This window comes from Bombina bombina, chromosome 7 (genome assembly GCF_027579735.1).
Source record: "Bombina bombina isolate aBomBom1 chromosome 7, aBomBom1.pri, whole genome shotgun sequence".
NCBI classification, from domain to species: domain Eukaryota; kingdom Metazoa; phylum Chordata; class Amphibia; order Anura; family Bombinatoridae; genus Bombina; species Bombina bombina.
In genome coordinates this window covers 576874650-576898549 of record NC_069505.1, presented here as the reverse complement: position 1 = coordinate 576898549, position 23900 = coordinate 576874650, and the positions used below count along the sequence as shown (strand labels likewise).

The 23900-nt window shown below is 41.8% G+C and overlaps 1 protein-coding gene across 5 annotated transcripts in view; it reads left to right on the top strand.

The window, feature by feature from the left end:
- The window catches only part of AGPAT1 (1-acylglycerol-3-phosphate O-acyltransferase 1), a 155397-nt gene that overhangs the window by 73200 nt on the left and 58297 nt on the right, over positions 1-23900 (top strand). For all 5 annotated transcript variants that reach the window (XM_053721998.1, XM_053722000.1, XM_053721999.1 and 2 more), the window contains one exon: positions 10454-10587. In XM_053721998.1, the coding sequence (XP_053577973.1) occupies positions 10454-10587 (134 nt within the window). The remainder of the gene's footprint in view (positions 1-10453; positions 10588-23900) is intronic.

Sequence of the window (23900 nt, the reverse complement as noted above, 5' to 3'; positions counted from 1 at the left end):
TCCTGTCATGTAGTACTAATGTTATACATTGCAAGAACACTAGATGGCAGCACTATTTCCTGTTATGTAGTACTAATGTTATACATTAGCAAGAGCACTAGATGGCAGCACTATATCCTGTCATGTAGTACTAATGTTATACATTAGCAAGAGCACTAGATGGCAGCACTATTTCCTGTCATGTAGTACGAATGTTATACATTAGCAAGAGCACTAGATGGCAGCACTATTTCCTGTCATGTAGTACTAATGTTATACAGTAGCAAGAGCACTAGATGGCAGCACTATTTCCTGTCATGTAGTACTAATGGTTATACATTAGCAAGAGCACTAGAGGGCAGCACTATTTCCTGTCATGTAGTACTAATGTTATACATTAATAAGAGCACTAGATGACAGCACTATTTCCTGTCATGTAGTACTAATGTTATACATTAGCAAGAGCACTAGATGGCAGCACTATTTCCTGTCATGTAGTACTAATGTTATACAGTAGCAAGAGCACTAGATGGCAGCACTATTTCCTGTCATGTAGTACTAATGTTATACATTAGCAAGAGCACTAGATGGCAGCACTATTTCCTGTCATGTAGTACTAATGTTATACATTAGCAAGAGCACTAGATGGCAGCACTATTTCCTGTCATGTAGTACTAATGTTATACATTAGCAAGAGCACTAGATGGCAGCACTATTTCGTGTCATGTAGTACTAACGTTATACATTAGCAAGAGCACTAGAGGGCAGCACTATTTCGTGTCATGTAGTACTAATGTTATACATTACCAAGAGCACTAGATAGCAGCACTATTTCCTGTCATGTAGTACTAATATTATACATTAGCAAGAGCACTAGATGGCAGCACTATTTCCTGCCATGCTGTTCTCCAGATGCTACCTAGGTATCTCTTCAACACAGACTATCATGGGAATGAAGAAAATTTGATAATAGAAGTAAATTGGAAATTTTATTAAAATGGTTTGTTCTGTCTGAATCACAAAATAATATTTTTGGGTTTCATATCCCTTTAACACTCCAGTTGGGGATGAAGCATAATCGTATAAGAACTTATGTTTGATGTAACATAAATTTCTAACATTATTTAATTTTATGTTTATTGTAACATTTGTATTATTTATTGTAAAAAGTTGGAATAAAAAAAAAAGCATACTGAAGTAGGCTCAAGGGCGTGCATGTGTCTTTTTGAGTGCAAAATGGCAGCAGTGCTTGCAATATTTGTCACAATGATACTCATACAGGGCTAGATTACAAGTGCCGCACTAACAGTTGCACGTGAGCGATAAGGGGTTTATCAGTGGTGTTTGCTTGTGTTGAAAGTAAGCGCGTTTGTTCGAGCGCAGTTGAATTCAGCACGCATCTGGTTTGCGCAACTTCAGAGCTCTGGTTAACCGTTACGATCAAATAAAAAGCTGCACAAAACATATAAAAAAAAACTTTAAAACGTACACTTAACTGATAATATCACTAATACAAATTATTTTAAAAAATTTGCATTTAAAAGTTAGAAGAGCTCAAAGATATGAGGTCTCAGGTGTTAGAAACAAAAAGGCTGCAAAGGGCTTTAACAAATATCTATATGTATGTGTGTGTGTGTATGTATGTATGTATGTATGTATGTATGTATGTGTGTGTGTGTACATATGTATTTACAGACATATATAAATATAGATGTACACACATATATGTGCATTGGAGCCCTTTGCAGTCAAGTAGCTGAAAACAGGGAAAATCATATTTATGCAATATTCATACTTAAAGGGACATGAAACCCAAAATTTTTATTTCATGATTCAGATAGAGAATACATTTTTAAACAACTTTCCAATTTACTTCTATTATTTCATTTGCTTCCTTCTCTTGCTATCGTTTGCTGAAAGGTTTATCTAGGCAAGTTCATGAGCAGCAGAGAAACTAGGTTCTAGCTGTTGATTGGTGGCTGCATATATATATTGAATGTGATTGGCTCACCCATGTGTTCAGTTAGAAACTAGTAGTGCATTGCTGCTCCTTCAACAAATGATACCAAGAGAATGAAACAGATTAGATAATAGAAGTAAATTAGAAAGTTGTTTAAAATTGTATTCTCTATCTGAATCATGAAAGAAAAATTTTGGGTTTCATGTACCTTTAATTGTTTAACTATGTTTTTACTGTAAATAGATATATATTTTACTAAAACACTATCAGATATATTTAAGAATATGTATTTTTGAAAGTGAAAAACATTGGAATGTGAATAATAAAAATTTCATGTCAGGTTAGCACACTTAAGAAAATCTGATCAGGTTTGCACAACTTTTTGGATTTTAGGTTTTTTTCCCCCACTTTTCATGCTCCATTGAAGTCCATTGGGTAATATGTTAACATGGCCGTGGGTTAGCAATTGTGCGAAAACTTTTTACTTTAATAAACGCGGTAGCCAATGCACACCAAAAGCTTACTTTTAGCGGAATTAGAGCGTTAGCAATAAATAGTGATCCACTCCTAATCTAGCCAATTGTGTTTAAGTTGTGCACATACTCCAGAGCCTACCTCAGTATGCTCTGATAGAAAGGAGCTAAACTTCAACAAGATACCAAACAAAGCGATACATTTTGAAAATATAAATAAATTGAACCTTATTGTTTTTTTATTGCACACTCTATTTGAAGCATAAAACGTTTATTTCTCTTTTAAGATGTATCGAGTCCACGGATTCATCCATACTTATGGGATATTCTCCTTCCCTACAGGAAGTGGCAGAGAGAGCACCCACAGCAGAGCTGTCTATATAGCTCCTCCCTTAGCTCCACCCCCCAGTCATTCTCTCTACCTGCTTAACTGCTAGGAAGGGCAAAGGGAGTGTGGTGACAAAAATGTTAGTTTTTATTTTCTCAAGCAAAAATTTGTTATTTTTAAATGGTACCGGTGTGTACTATTTACTCTGGCAGAAAAGGGATGAAGATTTCTGCAAGGAGGATGATGATCTTAGCACTTTGTAACTAAGATCCATTGCTGTTCTCACAAGGGCTGAAGAGTACAGGAAAACTTCAGTTGGGGGAACAGTTTGCAGGCTAAACTGCATTAAGGTATGTTCAGTCTATTTTTTTCTAGACAGACTGTGTTATTTCTAGAAAAGGCTGGCAATATCCCCATGAGGGAAAGGTAAGCTGTATTCAGTAAAAGAGGAATCCAAGCTTGCATAAAGGGCTCATAGTTACTGGTGACACTAATAGGAAAAAACGTTTTGGTTTAATTACAAATAAAATGTTTTTTGAGGGACTTTAAGGGGTCTTTGTGGCTTGTTTAAGGGTTATTAACCCACATGGCTAGTTTAAGAAACACACTGTGGTGTTTCTTTTAGGCCCCATAACATCGAGTGAGGTGGGAGGGGCCTAGTTTCTTTACCTCAGAAGCATCCAGCTACTTCTCCAGAGATTTCTGCTGTATTTGAGGGCTGTAAAGAGTTTTTTTCCCCCACAAATCGTTCCTAAAGGGCAGGTAGGCGCCACAGCAGAGCTGTGGCAAGGTGCTGAACGTTATTTTACTGGTTTTGAAGTTTTTTCAATCCGGTTTTTACATTAAGGGGTTAATTGTTTATTTGCATAGTGGTGCAAAGTTACTAAGGCTTTATGATGCTACTGTAAAAATTTCGTTTTGTTTACTGCTTTTTTACACTGTTTTGCAGAGTTTGTGCAGCTTTTTTTCTCTTAAAGGCACAGTACCGTTTTTGTTTAAAGTGTTATTTTCTTTGATTAAAGTGTTTTCCAAGCTTGTTTGTTTAATTACTAGCTTGTTTAACATTTCTGACACCAAGGAAAATCCTTGTTCTATGTGTTTAGAAGCCATTGTGGAACCCCCTCTTAGAATGTGTCCCACTTGCACTAATATGTCTATAAATTATAAAGAACATATTTTAGCACTTAAAAATATTGCAATAGATGATTCTCAGAAGGAAATGAGGGTTTAGCATCTTGCTCTCCCCAAGTGTCACAACCAGTAACGACCGCACATGTGACGCCAAGTACCCCTAATGCGTCAAATTAATTTACTTTACAAGACATGGCCATAGTTATGAATAAAACCCTCACATAGGTTTTCTCTAAACTGCCTGGTTTACAAGGAAAGCGTGACAGCTCTGGGTTAAGAACAAATGCTGAGCCGTCTGACGCTTTAGTAGCCGTATCCGATATACCCTCACAATGTTCTGAAGTAGGGGTAAGGGATTTGTTATCTGAGGGAGTGATTTCTGATTCAGGAAAGACGCTCCCTCAGACAGATTCTGATATGACGGCCTTTAAATTTAACCCCTTAATGACAAGTGACGTACCAGGTACGTCCTGCAAAAACTTGCAGTTAGTGACAATGGACGTACCTGGTACGTCACTTGTCTAAGAGAGTGCTGGAAGCGATCGCAATCGCTTCCAGCAGCTCTCAGGGTATTGCAGTGATGCCTCGATATTGAGGCATCCTGCAATACCCTTAGAAAGCATCCGATGCAGAGAGAGCCACTCTGTGGCCCTCTCTGCACCGGTAGCGATGCGGCCGGTTCGTTGGTGGGTGGGAGCGCAACAGGGAGGCGGGTGGGCGGCCCATCGCTACCCGGCATCCGGCTCCTGTTAGTGCAATGTGCACGCCGGGTGCCGGGAGCGTGCGGGTGCGCGCGTGCGGGTGCGCGTGCGCGCGCGGGTGCGCGCGCACGCCCGCGATCACCTAAACACACTGACACCAATGAGTGGGAAGAGGGGGGGAAATATATATATATATGAGGATCTGGGAGGGGGAGGGGGTTGGGGTATTGTGGGGGGCTGCTACACTACAGAAAAAAATAAATTAGTAATAAAAAATAATAATTAAAAACACTTTTTTGGGGGGCAAATTGGGTACTGGCAGACAGCTGCCAGTACCCAAGATGGCGGCAATTAGGTAGGGGAGAGGGTTAGATTGCTGGGGGGGGGGGGATCATGGAGGTTGGGGCTAAGGCAGGAGTCCATCACAGCTAAAACATTTTATTTTTTTTTATTAAAAAAAATAAAAACTCCTTTTATTTAGTACTGGCAGACTTTCTGCCAGTACTTAAGATGGCGGGGACAATTGTGGGGTGGGGGAGGGAAGAGAACTGTTTGGGAGGGATCAGGGGGTGGGATGTGTCAGGTGGGAGGCTGATCTCTACCCTAAAGCTAAAATTAACCCTGCAAGCTCCCTACAAGCTACCTAATTTAACCCCTTAACTGCTGGGCATAATTTACGTGTGGTGCGCAGCAGCATTTAGCGGCCTTCTACTTACCAAAAAGCAACCACAAAGCCATATAAGTCTGCTATTTCTGAACAAAGGGGATCCCAAAGAAGCATTTACAACCATTTGTGCCTTAATTGCAGAAGCTGTTTGTAAATAATTTCAGTGGGAAACCTAAAGTTTGTGACAAAATTTGTGAAAAAGTGAACTTTTTTTTTTATTTGATGACATTTGGCGGTGAAATGGTGGCATGAAATATACCAAAATGGGCCTAGATCAATACTTTGGGTTGTCTTCTAAAAAAAAATATATACATGTCAAGGGATATTCAGGTATTCCTGACAGATATCAGGGTTCCAATGTAACTAGAGCTCATTTTGAAAAAAAGTTGTTTGGAAATAGCAAAGTGCTACTTGTATTTATGGCCCTATAACTTGCAAAAAAAGTAAAGAACGTGTAAACATTGGGTATTTCTAAACTCAGGACAAAATTTAGAAACTATTTAGCATGGGTGTTTTTTGGTGATTGTAGATGTGTAACAGATTTTGGGGGTCAAAGTTAGAAAAAGTGTGTTTTTTTCAATTTTTTCCTCATATTTTATATTTTTTTTTATAGGAAATTATAAGATATGATGAAAATAATGGTATCCTTAGAAAGTCCATTTAATGGCGAGAAAAACGGTATATAATATGTATGGGTACAGTAAATGAGTAAGAGGAAAATTACAGCTAAACACAAACACTGCAGAAATGTAAAAATAGCCATTGTCATTAAGGGTAAGAAAATTGAAAAATGGTCCGGTCATTAAGGGGTTAAGCTTGAACACCTCCGCTTATTGCTCAAGGAGGTATTAGCTACTCTAGACGATTGTGACCCTATAGTGGTCCCAGAGAAATTGTGTAAAATGGACAGATACTTAGAGGTCCCTGTTTACACTGATGTTTTTCCAGTCCCTAAGAGGATTGTGACTATTGTTACTAAGGAGTGGGATAGACCAGGTATTCCGTTCGCTCCCCCTCCTGTTTTTAAGAAAATGTTTCCCATATCTGACACCATGCAGGACTCGTGGCAAACAGTTCCTAAGGTGGAGGGAGCTATTTCTACTCTTGCTAAGCGTACAACTATACCTATCGAAGAAAGTTGTGCTTTCAAAGATCCTATGGATAAAAAATTAGAGGGTCTCCTAAAGAAAATTTTTGTTTATCAAGGTTTTCTTCTCCAACCTATTGCATGCATTGTTCCTGTAACTACTGTAGCTGCTTTCTGGTTTGAGGCTCTAGAAGAGGCTCTCCAGGTGGAGACTCATTTAGAGGATATTATGGATAGAATTAAGGCCCTTAAGTTGGCTAATTCTTTAATTACAGATGCCGCTTTCCAAATGGCTAAATTAGCGGCAAAGAATTCAGGTTTTGCCATTTTAGCACGCAGGGCGTTATGGCTTAAGTCCTGGTCTGCTGATGTGTCATAAAAATCTAAGTTGTTGAACATCCCTTTCAAAGGAAAGACCCTATTCGGGCCTACACTGAAAGAAATTATTTCAGACATCACTTTAGGGAAAGGCCATGCCCTCCCTCAGGATAAAACAAATATGATGAGGACCAAACAAAATAATTTTCGTTCCTTTCGGAAATTCAAAGGTCCCGCTTCAGCTTCCCCTGCAGCAAAGCAAGAGGGGAATTCTGTCCAATCCAAGTCAGTCTGGAGACCTAACCAGGCTTGGAACAAAGCTAAACAGGCCAAGAAGCCTGCTGCTGCCGCTAAGACAGCATGAAGGGGTAGCCCCCGATCCGGGACCGGATCTAGTAGGGGGCAGACTCTCTCTCTTCGCTCAGGCTTGGGCAAGAGATGTTCACGATTCCTGGGCTTTAGAAATTGTGTCCCAAGGATATCTTCTGGACTTCAAAGACTCCCCCCCCCCCCCCCCCAAGGGGGAGATTTCACATTTCTCAATTGTCAGACAAAAAGAGAGGTGTAGAAGACCTACATACCATGGGAGTGATCCTCCCATTTCCAAGAGCGGAACAAGGGCTAGGTTTTTACTCCAACCTGTTTGTGGTTCCCAAAAAAGAGGGAAATTTCAGACCGATCTTGGATCTCAAAATTCTAAACAAATTCCTCAGAGTACCATCTTTCAAGATGGAGACTATTCGGACTATTCTTCCTCTGATCCAGGAGGGTCAATATATGACTACCGTGGATTTAAAGGATGCGTATCTACACATCCCTATTCACAAAGATCATCATCAATTCCTCAGATTCGCCTTCCTAGACAGGCATTACCAGTTTGTGGCCCTTCCTTTCGGGTTGGCCATGGCTCCCAGAATTTTCACAAAGGTGCTAGGGTCCCTTTTCGCGGTTCTAAGACCGCGGGGTATAGCAGTGGCGCCTTATCTAGACAACATCTTAATTCAGGCGTCGACTTTCCAGCTAGCCAAGTCTCACACGGACATCGTGTTGGCTTTTCTGAGATCTCACAGATGGAAGGTGAACATAAAAAAAGAGTTCTCTCGTTCCTCTCTCAAGAGTTTCCTTCCTAGGGACTCTGATAGACTCGGTAGAAATGAAAATATTTCTGACGGAGGTCAGAAAATCAAAACTTTTAATCACTTGCCAAGCTCTTCATTCCATTCCTCGGCCAACAGTGGCTCAGTGTATGGAGGTAATCGGAATCATGGTAGCGGCTATGGACATAGTTCCTTATGCCCGCCTACACCTCAGACCACTGCAACTATGCATGCTCAAACAGTGGAATGGGGATTATGCAGATTTATCTCCTCAACTGCATCTGGACCAAGAGACCAGAGATTCTCTTCTCTGGTGGTTGTCTCAGGACCACCTGTCTCAGGGAATGTGTTTCCGCAGGCCAGAGTGGCTCATAGTAACGACAGATGCCAGCCTGCTAGGCTGGGGTGCAGTCTGGAAATCCCTGAAAGCACAGGGCTTATGGTCTCGGGAGGAATCTCTCCTCCCGATAAACATTCTAAAACTGAGAGCGATATTCAATGCGCTTCAGGCATGGCCTCAGCTAGCTGCGGGCCAAATTCATCAGATTTCAGTCGGACAACATCACGACTGTAGCCTATATCAATCATCAAGTAGGAACACGTAGTTCTCTAGCGATGATGGAGGTAACCAAAATAATCCGATGGGCGGAGGATCACTCTTGCCATCTCTCAGCAATCCATATCCCAGGGGTAGAGAACTGGGAGGCGGATTTCCTAAGTAGTCAGACTTTTCATCCGGGGGAGTGGGAGCTCCATCCGGAGGTATTTGCCCAGCTGACTCGGCTATGGGGCACACCAGAATTGGATCTGATGGCGTTCCGACAGAACGCCAAACTTCCTTGTTAAGGGTCCATGTCTCGGGATCCTCAGGCGGTACTGATAGATGCTCTAGAAGTGCCCTGGTCCTTCAATCTGGCTTATGTATTTCCACCGTTTCCTCTCCTCCCACGTCTGGTTGCCAGAATCAAGCAGGAGAGAGCTTTGGTGATTCTGATAGTGCCTGCGTGGCCACGCAGGACTTGGTATGCAGACCTGGTGAATATGTCATCTGTTCCACCGTGGACTCTGCCATTGAGGCAGGACCTTCTAATCCAAGGTCCATTCAAGCATCCAAATCTAACTTCTCTGCGTCTGACTGCTTGGAGATTGAACGCCTGATTCTATCAAAGCGTGGTTTCTCTGAGTCGGTCATTGATACCCTGATTCAGGCTAGAAAGCCTGTCACCAGGAAAATATATCATAAGATTTGGCGCAGATATCTTTGTTGGTGTGAATCCAAGGGTTACTCATGGAGTAAGATTAGGATTCCTAGAATTTTGTCCTTTCTCCAAGAAGGATTGGAGAAGGGATTATCAGTTAGTTCCTTAAAAAGACAAATATTTGCTTTGTCTATTCTTTTACACAAACGTCTGGCAGATGTCCCAGACGTTGAATCGTTTAGTCAGGCCTTGGTCAGGATTAAGCCTGTATTTAAACCTGTTGCTCCACCATGGAGCCTAAATTTGGTTCTTAATGTTCTTCAAGGGGTTCCGTTTGAACCTATGCATTCCATAGATATTAAGCTTCTATCTTGGAAAGTTTTGTTTTTAGTAGCTATCTCTTCGGCTCAAAGAGTTTCTGAGTTATCTGCTTTACAGTGTGACTCACCTTACCTAGTTTTCCATGCAGATAAGGTGGTTTTGCGTACCAAACCTGGGTTTCTTCCTAAGGTTGTTTCTAATAGGAATATCAATCAGGAGATTGTTGTTCCTTCTCTGTGTCCTAATCCTTCATCAAAGAAGGAACGTCTGTTGCACAATCTTGATGTGGTTCGTGCTTTAAAGTTCTACTTACAAGCAACTAAAGATTTCTGTCAAACATCTTCATTGTTTGTTGTTTATTCTGGTAAACGGAGAGGTCAAAAGGCTACGGCTACCTCTCTTTCCTTTTGGCTGAAAACCTTCATCCGTTTGGCTTATGAGACTGCTGGCCAGCAGCCTCCTGAAAGAATTACTGCTCATTCTACTAGAGCAGTGGCTTCCACATGGGCTTTTAAAAATGAGGCTTCTGTTGAACAGATTTGTAAGGCGGCGACTTGATCTTCGCTTCATACTTTTTCCAAATTTGATACTTTTGCTTCTTCGGAGGCTATTTTTGGGAGAAAGGTTCTACAAGCAGTGGTGCCTTCCGTTTAAGGTACCTGTCTTGTCCCTCCCTTCATCAGTGTCCTAAAGCTTTGGTATTGGTATCCCATAAGTATGGATGAATCTGTGGACTCGATACATCTTACAAGAGAAAACAGAATTTATGCTTACCTGATAAATATCTTTCTCTTGTGATGTATCGAGTCCATGGCCCGCCCTGTCTATTTAAGACAGGTAGTATATTTTTATTTAAAAAACTTCAGTCACCACTGCACCCTATAGTTTCTCCTTTTTCTTCCTAGCCTTTGGTCGAATGACTGGGGGGTGGAGCTAAGGGAGGAGCTATATGGACAGCTCTGCTGTGGGTGCTCTCTGCCACTTCCTGTAGGGTAGGAGAATATCCCATAAGTATGGATGAATCCGTGGACTCGATACATCACAAGAGAAAGAAATTTATCATGTAAGCATAAATTCTGTTTTTGACTTATGTATCCTTTTAAAGTATCATTCTTGTTTCTTTTTTTTTGTTTATTTTTCTATCTATCATTCTTATTGTCTTGTACTGTTTTCTGTATCTAATCCTCTTTAGAGTGCTGCGCTTTATGCTTCTGCATATTAAGTATCTCTATGGTATAAAGATTGAGGTTCGAGGTTGGGAGAATTTCAACATTCGGGAGCCGTACGTCATAGTGTCAAATCACCAGAGCTCGCTGGATCTACTGGGTGAGTATTAAAAGAGCAGCGAAAAAGGGAAAAACTGGGTCAGGAGATAAGAGCAGGTGGGTCAGGTTCGGTAGCGATAAGAAGGAGAATAGGGCTCAAAAAGCCTGGGTAAGAAAAGGAGAAAAAAGTGGTACAGAGTGGAAACTTGACTTGTAGATAAAATATATATGAAGACCACACACCAAAAATCCAACAAGAATGCTTCCTTAATCCCACCACATACTGGTACAGTAGCAACGTTTCGGGGCTGCAGCCCCTTTATAAATTCAGCTGATAAGGCCACCTATAAATATCAAGAAGCCTGCCCCTTATGCCAGATAAATCAATCAAGTGTAATACAGTACTTTAAAAAACCCTTATTAAAGGGATATGAAATTCAAAAAATTTCAGTCATGATTTAGATATAGTTTGAAACTTTCTAATTTACTTCTCATCAAATTTTCTTTGTTCTCTTAGTATCTTTTCTTGAAAAGCAGGGACATATGCTTATCAGCCGGCCCATGTCTGGAGCACTATATGGTAACAATTTTTCAAAAATGTTATTTATTTGCAAGAACACTAGAGGGCAGCACTATTTCCTGCCATTTAGTGCTCCAGATGCCTACCTAGGTATCTCTTCAACACAGAATATCATGGGAACAAAGCAAATTTGATAAAAGTACCTTTTTTTTCCTTTAACTCCATAGAAACTATAAACCTTAATATTTCGACATTTTTTTAAAAAAAATCTCAAAAAGAACTATAATAAAAACTTTCCATTTAAACAAAATACTTTTACCCTTAAAATTAAATTCTACCTTAAAAAAAATAAATATTTTCTTTATGTAATTTTTTTTTTTTTTATATATGTTTTTTTCAAATTCACAATATACAATAACGGAAAAGAAAAGTCATGACTATAACATCGTATCAACCACATGGACTCAATGATGTAACAATGATCTGGATGAAGTCCGGAAAAGATTATTTGTGTTCCGTACCAAGTCCATATAACTCAAAATGTCCAGTTATAGAGCCCATCAACCTCAACTGCAAAAAGGCTAGTATTACATCAAACTAAAATGTAATGATGCAGTAACGAAAACCAATGTAAATGTTTTTAACGAAAATTCAGTATTCATTAAGTTTTTTAAACAAAACGAATACTGAATGGTGCAGCCACTGAATATACGGGGAAACATATTTCCCTGTATATTCGGAATTAAATTTCGTCTGAAACAAAATTTTCTTGGCTGCCCATAGTATCCAAACTAGTAAATTATTTTGCCCCAAAGTACAAGATCTCTCTCTTTCAAGTGGAGGCATTAAGATCAGGATAGAAAAGTGGTGTGGGGGAGGTGTCAGGGAAAGAGGAATGGGCGAAGCATTATGGTCAGGAGAGGAATGGCCGAGGCATCATGGTCAGGAGAGGAATAGGCGAGGCATCACAGTCAGGAGAGGAAAAAGAAATTGGCTAGGCCTCACGGTTAGGTGAGGAATGGGCGAGGCATCACAGTCAAGAGAGGAAATAGGAATGGGTGAAGCATCACGGTTAGGAGAGGAATGGGCGAGTTATCACAGTCAGGAGAGGAAAGAGGAAGGGGCGAGGCATCACGGTCAGGAGAGAAAAGAGGAATGGGCGAAGCATCACGGTTAGGAGAGGAATGGGTGAGGCATCACAGTCGGGAGAGGAAAGAGGAATGGGTGAAGCATCACGGTTAGGAGAGGAATGGGCGAGTTATCACAGTCAGGAGAGGAAAGAGGAACGGGCGAGGCATTACGGTCAGGAGAGGAAAGAGGAATGGGCGAAGCATCACGGTTAGGAGAGGAATGGGTGAGGCATCACAGTCAGGAGAGGAAAGAGGAATGGGCTAGGCCTCAGGGTTAGGAGAGGAATGGGCGAGGCATCACAGTCAGGAGAGGAATTGGTGAAGCATCCGGTTAGGAGAGGAATGGGCGAGGCATCACGGTCAGGAGACGAAAGAGGAATGGGCGAGGCATCACGGTCAGCAGAGGAAAGAGGAATGGGCGAAGCATCACGGTTAGGAGAGGAATGGGTGAGGCATCACGGTTAGGAGAGGAATGGACGAGGCATCACGGTCAGGAGACAAAAGAGGAATGGGCAAAGCATCACGGTTAGAAGAGGAATGGGTGAGGCATCACGGTCAGGAGAGGAAAGAGGAATGGGCAAGGCATCATGGCCAGAAGAGGAATGTGTGAGGCATCACAGTCAGGAGAGGAAAGAGAAATGTGCAATGCATCACGGTCAGGAGAGGAAAAAGGAATGGGCGAGGCGTCACGGTCAGGAGAGGAATGAGCGAGGCATCAGGATCAGGAGAGGAAAGAGGAATGGGTGAGGCATCATGGTCAGGAGAGGAAAAAGGAATGGGCGAGGCATCACGGTCAGGAGAGGAGTGGGCGAGGCATCGCAGTTAGGAGAGGAAAAGGGAATGAACAAGGCATCATGGTCAGGAGAGAAAAGAGGATTTTGGGAGGCAGGGTTTATGGAGGAAAGAAAATGTAGATGGCATGGTCAGGAGAGAAAAAAGGATTCTGGGAGGCAGGGTTAGTGGAGGAAAGAGAATGGGTATGGCATGTTTAGCAGAAGAACGAGAAAGGGGGTGGCAGTGTCAAGGGATAAGAGGATTGTGGGAGGAAAGGGAAATGGGGGGAGGCTGGATCAGGCTTACAGATAAAAATTGGGGTAGGTACGTTTTAGTAGAGAAGGGGCAACAGAATAACAAAGAAAGAGGAAAGTAGTCTGTGGACGTTGGTGACACTGTTGACACATTAGATAGACATGGGGGATACCACATCATTGATGACATAATAGGCAGGGCCAGCAGAAGTGATAGTATAGATAGAAGGAAGAGTCACAGATATAATCTGGATAGAAGGCAGAGAAAGAATTGGGTAAGAGAGAAGTGAAATTGAGGATACAGAGTGGCTTCCAAGCACAAATCATAGGTATAAAGACATCCTGAGGACACAGGGGAGACTCCCTTACAGACCAGATCAAGGGTCAGTAGATAAGCATATGGTGGAAACGGCCTGGTGGCTAAATGCACATTAGGATATGAGAGATGAGTAGAGAAGTTAGGTTAAGAAAGAACAGAGAGATTTGTTTGGTGAGGGTTGGAGTGACCATATTGACTAGAGAGGAGAAGATTGGAAACTCGGTCAGAATCAGAGAGTTTTGAAGTTGAAGGTTTTAAATAAAAAATAAAAAAAAAAAGATGAAATTAATTTGCTCAAGAACAGAGAGGAAGTTTAATTAAAATGGAAAGATTTGCCCCATCTCAATAAATAAACAGTGGGCGATATTGATTAGTTTGGTGCAGTGGCTGAGAGTGGGGGGGGGGGGGAATATGTACGATCCTAATGCATGGGAGCCTTCATTAGTACAGGTTTCAGGTCTGTTGAGTAGGTCTGATACTGGATTAGGGTAACAATGGGGAATGTTTTGTAAAACAAAAGAGGGAAGTGGTACAATCATGACAGTTCAGTAAATGGAGGCACTGTGAGAAACAAGGGAAATGTGATTGGCCCATCCGTGTTTAGATGCACTATTTACTAAATTCTTGATGTCGCACAATGAAAATATTAAAGGGGAGTTAAAAAGATGGAATACTTTGTGCTCAAAACAACTAAGGAAAAGGATATATTAGGTTTAGCAAATGAGTGGCAACTTAAAGTAGGATGGTAGATAATCCACTGGTAACATTCCATGAGAATGGTGGATTCTGGGAAAAAAATGAATACTTGGTGTGTAGAGTTAAGTGAGATCTGCTAATGTAAGAATATAAATAAGTTTTAGAGAAAGGACAAAAAAATGAAGATAAATTAAACCGTGATTAAACGATTAAAATTTCATGATTTAGAGAGAGCATATAATTTTAAACAACTTTCCAATTAACTTCTATAATCTAATTTGATTTGTTCTTTTGCTATCCTTTGTTTAAAACCATACCTAGGTAGGCCCGGAGCAGCAATGCAGTACTAGGAGCTAACTCCTGATTGGTTACTGCACATATATGCCTTATTGGCTCACCTGATGTGTTCAGCGATCTTCCAGTAGGTCTGTACTCTCCTTCAATCAAGGATACCAAGAGAACAAAGAAAACCTTATAATAAAAGTAAATTGGAAAGTTGTTTAAAACTTCCTGCTCTACCTGAATCCTGAAAACATTTGTTGGGGGGTTTCATGTCCCTTTTAATGGGTAGAGAAGAATAATTGATTTGCTCAGATCATAGACGATATATCACATGATAGATTTGGGAAACTGAGCTGAGGTTATAGATGGAGGTGAGCAGTAGGAAAACGTAACAGAAGTATTAAAGGGTCTTAAAGGCATTTTTACTTTGTTGCATCTAAAATAGGCTGATTTCAAATGTTTTAAAGTTTTTTTATTTATTTATTTTGCTGTTTTATAAGGCAAAATGTTCCTTTGCATTATAAAGCAATCATGTTTCTCCAACATTGGTGTGTCCGGTCCACGGCGTCATCCTTACTTGTGGGATATTCTCTTCCCCAACAGGAAATGGCAAAGAGTCCCAGCAAAGCTGGTCACATGATCCCTCATAGGCTCTGCCCACCCCAGTCATTCTCTTTGCCGTTGCACAGGCAACATCTCCACGGAGATGGTTAAGAGTTTTTTGGTGTTTAAATGTAGTTTTATTCTTCTATCAAGTGTTTGTTATTTTAAAATAGTGCTGGTATGTACTATTTACTCTGAAACAGAAAAGGATGAAGATTTCTGTTTGTAAGAGGAAGATGATTTTAGCAGACAGTAACTAAAATCGATTGCTGTTTCCACACAGGACTGTTGAGATGAAGTAACTTCAGTTGGGGGAAACAGTTAGCAGACTTTTCTGCTTAAGGTATGACTAGCCATATTTCTAACAAGACCATGTAATGCTGGAAGGCTGTCATTTCCCCTCATGGGGACCGGTAAGCCATTTTCTTAGTTAAACATAAAAGAATAAAGGGCTTCAAAAAGGGCTTAAAAACTGGTAGACATTTTTCTGGGCTAAAACAATTGCTTTACTAGGCATATTATGCAGATTCTAACTAATTATTGGTATTATAATCTTGGGGAACGTTTAGAAAAACGGCAGGCACTGTGTTGGACACCTTTTTCAGATGGGGGCCTTTCTAGTTATAGACAGAGCCTCATTCTGGGACTGTATAGGGGTTAAATGTAAAAACGGCTCCGGTTCCGTTAATTTAATGGTTAAAGCTCTGAAATTTGGTGTGCAATACTTTTAATGCTTTAAGACACTGTGGTGAAATTTTGGTGAATTTTGAACAATTCCTTCATACTTTTTCACATATTCAGTAATAAAGTGTTTTCAGTTTGAAATTTAAAGTGACAGTAACGGTTTTATTTTAAAACGTTTTTTGTGTTTGGTTGACAAGTTTAAGCCTGTTTAACATGTCTGTACCATCAGATAAGCTATGTTCTATATGTATGAAAGCCAATGTGTCTCCCCATTTAAATTTATGTGATAATTGTGCCATAGTGTCCAAACAAAGTAAGGACAGTAATGCAACAGATAATGATATTGCCCAAGATGATTCCTCAAATGAGGGGAGTAAACATGATACTACATCATCCCCTACTGTGTCTACACTAGTTATGCCCACACAGGAGGCCCCTAGTACATCTAGTGCGCCAATACTTATTACCATGCAACAATTAACGTCTGTAATGGATAACTCCATAGCAAATCTTTTATCCAAAATGCCTACTTATCAGAGAAAGCGCGATTGCTCTATTTTAAACACTGAAGAGCAAGAGGACGCTGATGATAACTGTTCTGACATACCCTCACACCAATCTCAAGGGGCCATGAGGGAGGTTTTGTCTGATGGAGAAATTTCAGATTCAGGAAAAATTTCTCATCAAGCTGAACCTGATGTTGTGACATTTAAATTTAAATTAGAACATCTCCGCGCACTGCTTAAGGAGGTGTTATCTACTCTGGATGATTGTGACAATTTGGTCATTCCAGAGAAATTATGTAAGATGGACAATGGACAAGTTCCTAGAGGTTCCGGTGCCCCCCGACGCTTTTCCTATACCCAAGCGGGTGGCGGACATAGTAAATAAAGAGTGGGAAAGGCCCGGCATACCTTTTGTTCCCCCCCCTATATTTAAGAAATTATTTCCTATAGTCGACCCCAGAAAGGACTTATGGCAGACAGTCCCCAAGGTCGAGGGGGCGGTTTCTACTCTAAACAAACGCACTACTATTCCTATCGAAGATAGTTGTGCTTTCAAAGATCCTATGGATAAGAAATTAGAGGGTTTGCTTAAAAAGATTTTTGTACAGCAAGGTTACCTTCTACAACCAATTTCATGCATTGTTCCTGTCACTACGGCAGCGTGTTTCTGGTTCGAGGAACTAGAAAAATCGCTCAGTAAAGAATCTTCGTATGAGGAGGTTATGGATAGAGTTCAAGCACTTAAATTGGCTAACTCTTTTGTTTTAGATGCCGCTTTGCAATTAGCTAGATTAGCGGCGAAAAATTCAGGGTTTGCTGTCGTGGCGCGCAGAGTGCTTTGGCTAAAGTCTTGGTCAGCGAATGTGTCTTCCAAGACAAAATTGCTTAACATTCCTTTCAAAGGTAAAACATTATTTGGACCTGATTTGAAAGAGATTATTTCAGACATCACTGGGGGAAAGGGCCACGCCCTCCCACAGGATAGGTCTTTTAAGGCTAATAATAAGCCTAATTTTCGTCCCTTTCGCAGAGACCAGTCTCTAATTCTGTATCCTCTAAGCAAGAGGGTAATACTTCACAACCCAAACCAGCCTGGAAACCAATGCAAGGCTGGAACAAGGGTAAGCAGGCCAAGAAGCCTACCACTGCTACCAAAACAGCATGAAGGGATAGCCCCCGATCCGGGACCAGATCTAGTGGGGGGCAGACTTTCTCTCTTTGCTCAGGCTTGGGCAAGAGATGTTCAGGATCCTTGGGCGCTAGAAATAGTTTCTCAAGGTTATCTCCTGGAATTCAAGGAACTACCCCCAAGGGGAAGGTTCCACAGGTCTCAATTATCTTCAAACCAAATAAAGAGACAGGCATTCTTACATTGTGTAGAAGACCTGTTAAATATGGGAGTGATACATCCAGTTCCAATAAGAGAACAAGGAATGGGATTTTATTCCAATCTGTTCATAGTTCCCAAAAAAGAGGGAACATTCAGACCAATTTTGGATCTAAAGATCCTAAACAAATTTCTCAGGGTACCATCGTTCAAAATGGAAACTATTCGAACGATCCTACCTACTATCCAGGAAAATCAATTTATGACTACCGTGGATTTAAAGGATGCGTACCTACATATTCCTATCCACAAGGAACATCATCAGTTCCTAAGGTTCGCTTTTCTGGACAAGCATTACCAGTTTGTGGCACTTCCATTTGGATTAGCCACTGCTCCAAGGATTTTCACAAAGGTACTAGGGTCCCTTCTAGCGGTTCTAAGACCAAGGGGCATTGCAGTAGTACCTTACTTGGATGACATCCTGATTCAAGCGTCGTCCCTGTCAAAAGCAAAGGCTCATACGGACATCATCCTAGCCTTTCTCAGATCTCACGGGTGGAAGGTGAACAAAGAAAAAAGTTCTCTGTCCCCGTCAACAAGAGTTCCCTTCTTGGGAACAATAATAGATTCCTTAGAAATGAGGATTTTTCTGACAGAGGTCAGAAAATCAAAACTTCTAAGCTCTTGTCAAGTACTTCATTCTGTTCCTCGTCCTTCCATAGCGCAGTGCATGGAAGTAATAGGATTGATGGTTGCAACAATGGACATAGTTCCTTTTGCACGAATTCATCTAAGACCATTACAACTGTGCATGCTCAGACAGTGGAATGGGGATTATACAGACTTGTCTCCGACGATTCAAGTAGATCAAAAGACCAGAGATTCACTCCGTTGGTGGCTGACCCTGGACAATCTGTCACAGGGAATGAGCTTCCGCAGACCAGAGTGGGTCATTGTCACGACCGACGCCAGCCTAGTGGGCTGGGGCGCGGTCTGGGAATCCCTGAAAGCTCAGGGTCTATGGTCTCGGGAAGAGTCTCTTCTCCCGATAAACATTCTGGAACTGAGAGCGATATTCAATGCTCTCAGAGCTTGGCCTCATCTAGCAAAGGCCAAATTCATAAGGTTTCAGTCAGACAACATGACGACCGTTGCATATATCAATCATCAGGGGGGAACAAGGACTTCCCTGGCGATGAAAGAAGTGACCAAGATAATTCAATGGGCGGAGGATCACTCCTGCCACTTGTCTGCGATCCACATCCCAGGAGTGGAAAATTGGGAAGCGGATTTTCTGAGTCGTCAGACATTCCATCCGGGGGAGTGGGAACTCCATCCGGAAATCTTTGCCCAAATAACTCAATTATGGGGCATTCCAGACATGGATCTGATGGCGTCTCGTCAGAACTTCAAGGTTCCTTGCTACGGGTCCAGATCCAGGGATCTTAAGGCGACCCTAGTAGATGCACTAGTAGCACCTTGGACCTTCAACCTAGCTTATGTATTCCCACCGTTTCCTCTCATCCCCAGGCTGGTAGCCAGGATCATTCAGGAGAGGGTCTCGGTGATCTTGATAGCTCCTGCGTGGCCACGCAGGACTTGGTATGCAGACCTGGTGAATATGTCATCGGCTCCACCATGGAAGCTACCTTTGAGACAGGACCTTCTTGTTCAGGGTCCATTCGAACATCCGAATCTGGTTTCCCTCCAACTGACGGCTTGGAGATTGAACGCTTGATTTTATCAAAGCGTGGGTTTTCAGATTCTGTAATAGATACTCTGATTCAGGCTAGAAAGCCTGTAACTAGAAAAATTTACCATAAAATATGGAAAAAATATATCTGTTGGTGTGAATCTAAAGGATTCCCATGGAACAAGATAAAAATTCCTAAGATTCTATCCTTTCTACAAGAAGGTTTGGAGAAAGGATTATCTGCAAGTTCTCTAAAGGGACAGATCTCTGCTTTATCTGTTTTACTTCACAAAAGACTGGCAGCTGTGCCAGATGTTCAAGCATTTGTTCAGGCTCTGGTTAGGATCAAGCCTGTTTACAGACCTTTGACTCCTCCCTGGAGTCTAAATCTAGTTCTTTCAGTTCTTCAAGGGGTTCCGTTTGAACCCTTACATTCCGTAGATATTAAGTTATTATCTTGGAAAGTTTTGTTTTTGGTTGCAATTTCTTCTGCTAGAAGAGTTTCAGAGTTATCTGCTCTGCAGTGTTCTCCGCCCTATCTGGTGTTCCATGCAGATAAGGTGGTTTTGCGTACTAAGCCTGGTTTTCTTCCGAAAGTTGTTTCCAACAAAAATATTAACCAGGAGATAGTTGTACCTTCTTTGTGTCCGAATCCAGTTTCAAAGAAGGAACGTTTGTTACACAATTTGGACGTAGTCCGTGCTCTAAAATTCTATTTAGAGGCTACTAAAGATTTCAGACAAGCATCTTCCTTGTTTGTTGTTTATTCTGGTAAAAGGAGAGGTCAAAAAGCGACTTCTACCTCTCTTTCCTTTTGGCTTAAAAGCATTATCCGATTGGCTTATGAGACTGCCGGACGGCAGCCTCCTGAAAGAATCACAGCTCACTCCACTAGGGCTGTGGCTTCCACATGGGCCTTCAAGAACGAGGCTTCTGTTGATCAGATATGTAAGGCAGCGACTTGGTCTTCACTGCACACTTTTGCCAAAATTTACAAATTTGATACTTTTGCTTCTTCGGAGGCTATTTTTGGGAGAAAGGTTTTGCAAGCCGTGGTGCCTTCCATTTAGGTGACCTGATTTGCTCCCTCCCTTCATCCGTGTCCTAAAGCTTTGGTATTGGTTCCCACAAGTAAGGATGACGCCGTGGACCGGACACACCAATGTTGGAGAAAACAGAATTTATGCTTACCTGATAAATTACTTTCTCCAACGGTGTGTCCGGTCCACGGCCCGTCCTGGTTTTTTAATCAGGTCTGATGAATTATTTTCTCTAACTACAGTCACCACGGTATCATATGGTTTCTCCTATATATATTTCCTCCTGTCCGTCGGTCGAATGACTGGGGTGGGCGGAGCCTAGGAGGGATCATGTGACCAGCTTTGCTGGGACTCTTTGCCATTTCCTGTTGGGGAAGAGAATATCCCACAAGTAAGGATGACGCCGTGGACCGGACACACCGTTGGAGAAAGTAATTTATCAGGTAAGCATAAATTCTGTTTTTCATGCCTGTGGAGGCCTGTTCCTATCTGCCAATCAGCAATAGATCTCAATATCATTTAACCACAAACATGAATTCCTTGTTAGTTTCACTATCAGTTTAACAGCTTTAACGTAAAGGGACAGAAGAGAAGATTAAAAATGCTGTTATGTGTTCAGAGCATTTTATGATCGCGTTCTTGCTTGCTGATCTTTAAAGGGACAGTCAAGTCAAAATTAAACTTTCATGATTCAGATAGAGCATGTGATTTCCTTCTTAATATAAGGAGAGTCCATGGCTTCATTCCTTACTGTAGGGAAATACTGAACCTGGCCACCAGGAGGAGGCAAAGACAACCTAGCCAATGGCTTAAATACCTCTCCCACTTCCCCTATCCCCCAGTCATTCTTTGCCTTTCGTCACAGAGATTGAAGGTTAGTCCTAGCCAAGAGAGGTTTTTCTGAGAGAGTTACTGATACTCTCATCCAAGCTTGTACGTCGGTTACTCGTCGCATCTATCATAAGGTGTGGAGAACCTACTTATTCTGGTATGAAGCGCGTGGATTTCCTTGGCATAAGGTTAAGGTTGCCCGGATTCTGTTACTCCAGGATGGTCTGGAAAAGGGTCTATCGGCCAGTTCCCTGAGGGGACAGATTTCGGCCTTGTCTGTCTTACTGCACAAGAGGCTCTCTGAGCTTCCAGATGTTCAGTCTTTTTTAAGGCTCTGATTAGGATCAGACCTGTGTTCAGATCTTCGGCTCCCCCTTGGAGACTGAATCTGGTTCTTAAAGTTTTGCAATGGGCTCCGTTTGAGCCTATGCATGAAATTGATATTAAGTTGTTGTCCTGGAAAGATCTCTTTCTACTGGCTATTGCTTTGGCGTCCTAAAGTTGTGTCTGACCGCAACATCAATCAAGAGATTGTGGTTCCTTCTTTGTGTCCCAATCCTAATTTGGACGTGGTTCGTGCCTTGAAGTTTTATCTTCAAGCTACTAAGGATTTTAGACAAACCTCTTCCTTGTTTGTGGCATGTTCTGGGAAGCGTAAGGGTCAGAAGGTCTCTTCGACTTCCTTATCTTTTTGGTTCAGTAGTCTTTTCCGCTTAGCTTATGAAACAGCGGGACATAGACCTCCTCAGAGAATTACGGTTCATTCTAATAGAGCAGTGGCTTCTTCTTGGGCCTTTAAGAATGAGGCCTCTATGGATCTGTTTTGTAAGGCGGTCCTCCTTACACACTTTTTCTAAATTCTACAAGTTTGATGTTTTTGCTTCAGCTGATGCAGCCTTTGGGAGAAGGTTTTGAAGGCTGTGGTGCCCTCAGATTAGGGTCCACCTCTATTTTTGTCCCTCCCGTTATCATTCAGTGTCCTCTAGAGCTTGGGTATAAGTTTCCTAAAAGTAAGGAATGAAGTCGTGGACTCTCCTTATATTAAGAAGGAAAACATAAATTATGCTTACCAGATAATTTAATTTCCTTCTGTATAAGGAGAGTCCACGTCTCCCGATGGGCGGCCCCCTAAATTATGTGTTTTCTTCTGGCACCTTTTATACCCTGATATTTCTCCTACTGTTCCTTGTTCCTTCGGCAGAATGACTGGGGGATAGGGGAAGTGGAAGAGGTATTTAAGCCTTTGGCTGGGGTGTCTTTGCCTCCTCCTGGTGGCCAGGTTCAGTATTTTCCAACAGTAAGGAATGAAGCCGTGGACTTTCCTTATACAGAAGGAAATTAAATTATCTGGTAAGCATAATTTATGTTTCTTTTACAAGATATGACGAGTCCACGGATTTCATCCTTACTTATGGGATATCGCCTCCGGGTCAGCAAGAGGAGGCAAAGAGCACCACAGCAGAGCTGTATATATAGCTCCTCCCTTCCCTCCCACCCTAGTCATTCTCTTTGCCTGTGTTAGTGATAGGAAGAGGTAAAGTGAGGTGTTAGTTTAGATTCTTCAATCAAGAGTTTTTTATTTTAAAAGTAGTACCACTGAGTGCTACTTTGCTCCAGGGTGTAGCCTAAACCAGGTCAATCTCTGCAGGAAAAAGAAAGAGAAGCATTTGGTGGCTTTTAAGCAATAGGAACTGTTGGCACATTATTCTCACTGCGCCTCCTATATTTATTTGCTGCCCTATTCCAGATAGCCTAAGCTCTCTTAACTCAGGCTTATCTTGTTCCACAGGGCTATGGGAGGGAGAGAGAGAGACCTCTTACACTTGGACTGACCTCTTACATTTGGACTGCCATGCTGTTGCACAGCTTCGAGGTAAGTGCTAACTTTATTTTTCTGGGGATGCATTCTCTCAGAAGTAAGTGGGCACTATTTTAATGCATTCACATATCAAGGGCTAAGCTATAGATGGGCTCCTTATTGTGATGGGCTGCGATACGTTGTACAGACTCTGGGGCTGGTTGGAGTCAGTGTTACATTTCGCCCGGTAATTTTTTCCATCCCATCTGCAGGGCTAAGCTGGATAGGCTCCTTATTGTGATGGGTAACACTATATTATAGAGACTCTGGGGAGTAAGTACACCTTCTGGGAGTTGAATAGCTTTTATTTCTGATCGGAAGTCAGAAGGTTAAAGAGTTAATTGTTTCTCACGCAAGGGACAGGTCAGACTACACTGTGACTATTGTGTGCGCGCTGAGAACTCCCGGGGTTCAAACCCAGTCTTTAGGAGTGCATAGTAATGTTTATTTCAGTCGCTAGTGCAAAGCAATAATTATAGTTCTTAAAAACGTTGTTTGTTTTATTTAAGTTTGTTCCCGGTGTCAGATCGCATGGATGTTAATGGCTACCGGGTAAGTGGGAAAGGTGACGCCCACGATGGGCGGAGTTATCTTCCCGCCGTTTTGAGCTCCTTACTCCATCTTTGATCACGGTAACAGTGAGAGTGTGGGAGATGGAGTACTGTTACGCCCACGAAGGGTGGAGCTTTACACGCATGGGTTCTTTATCCATTAATTTTGAGTACAGTCGCTAGTGGGGCAGAGCATTTTTCTCAGCTTAGTGGCGATTAGTGCTAAACATATATAAACATCATGACAGATGTGTTAGTAACCTCTGTTGGCTAAACTCTTATGGACGCTTGAGCACCTTTGTCACA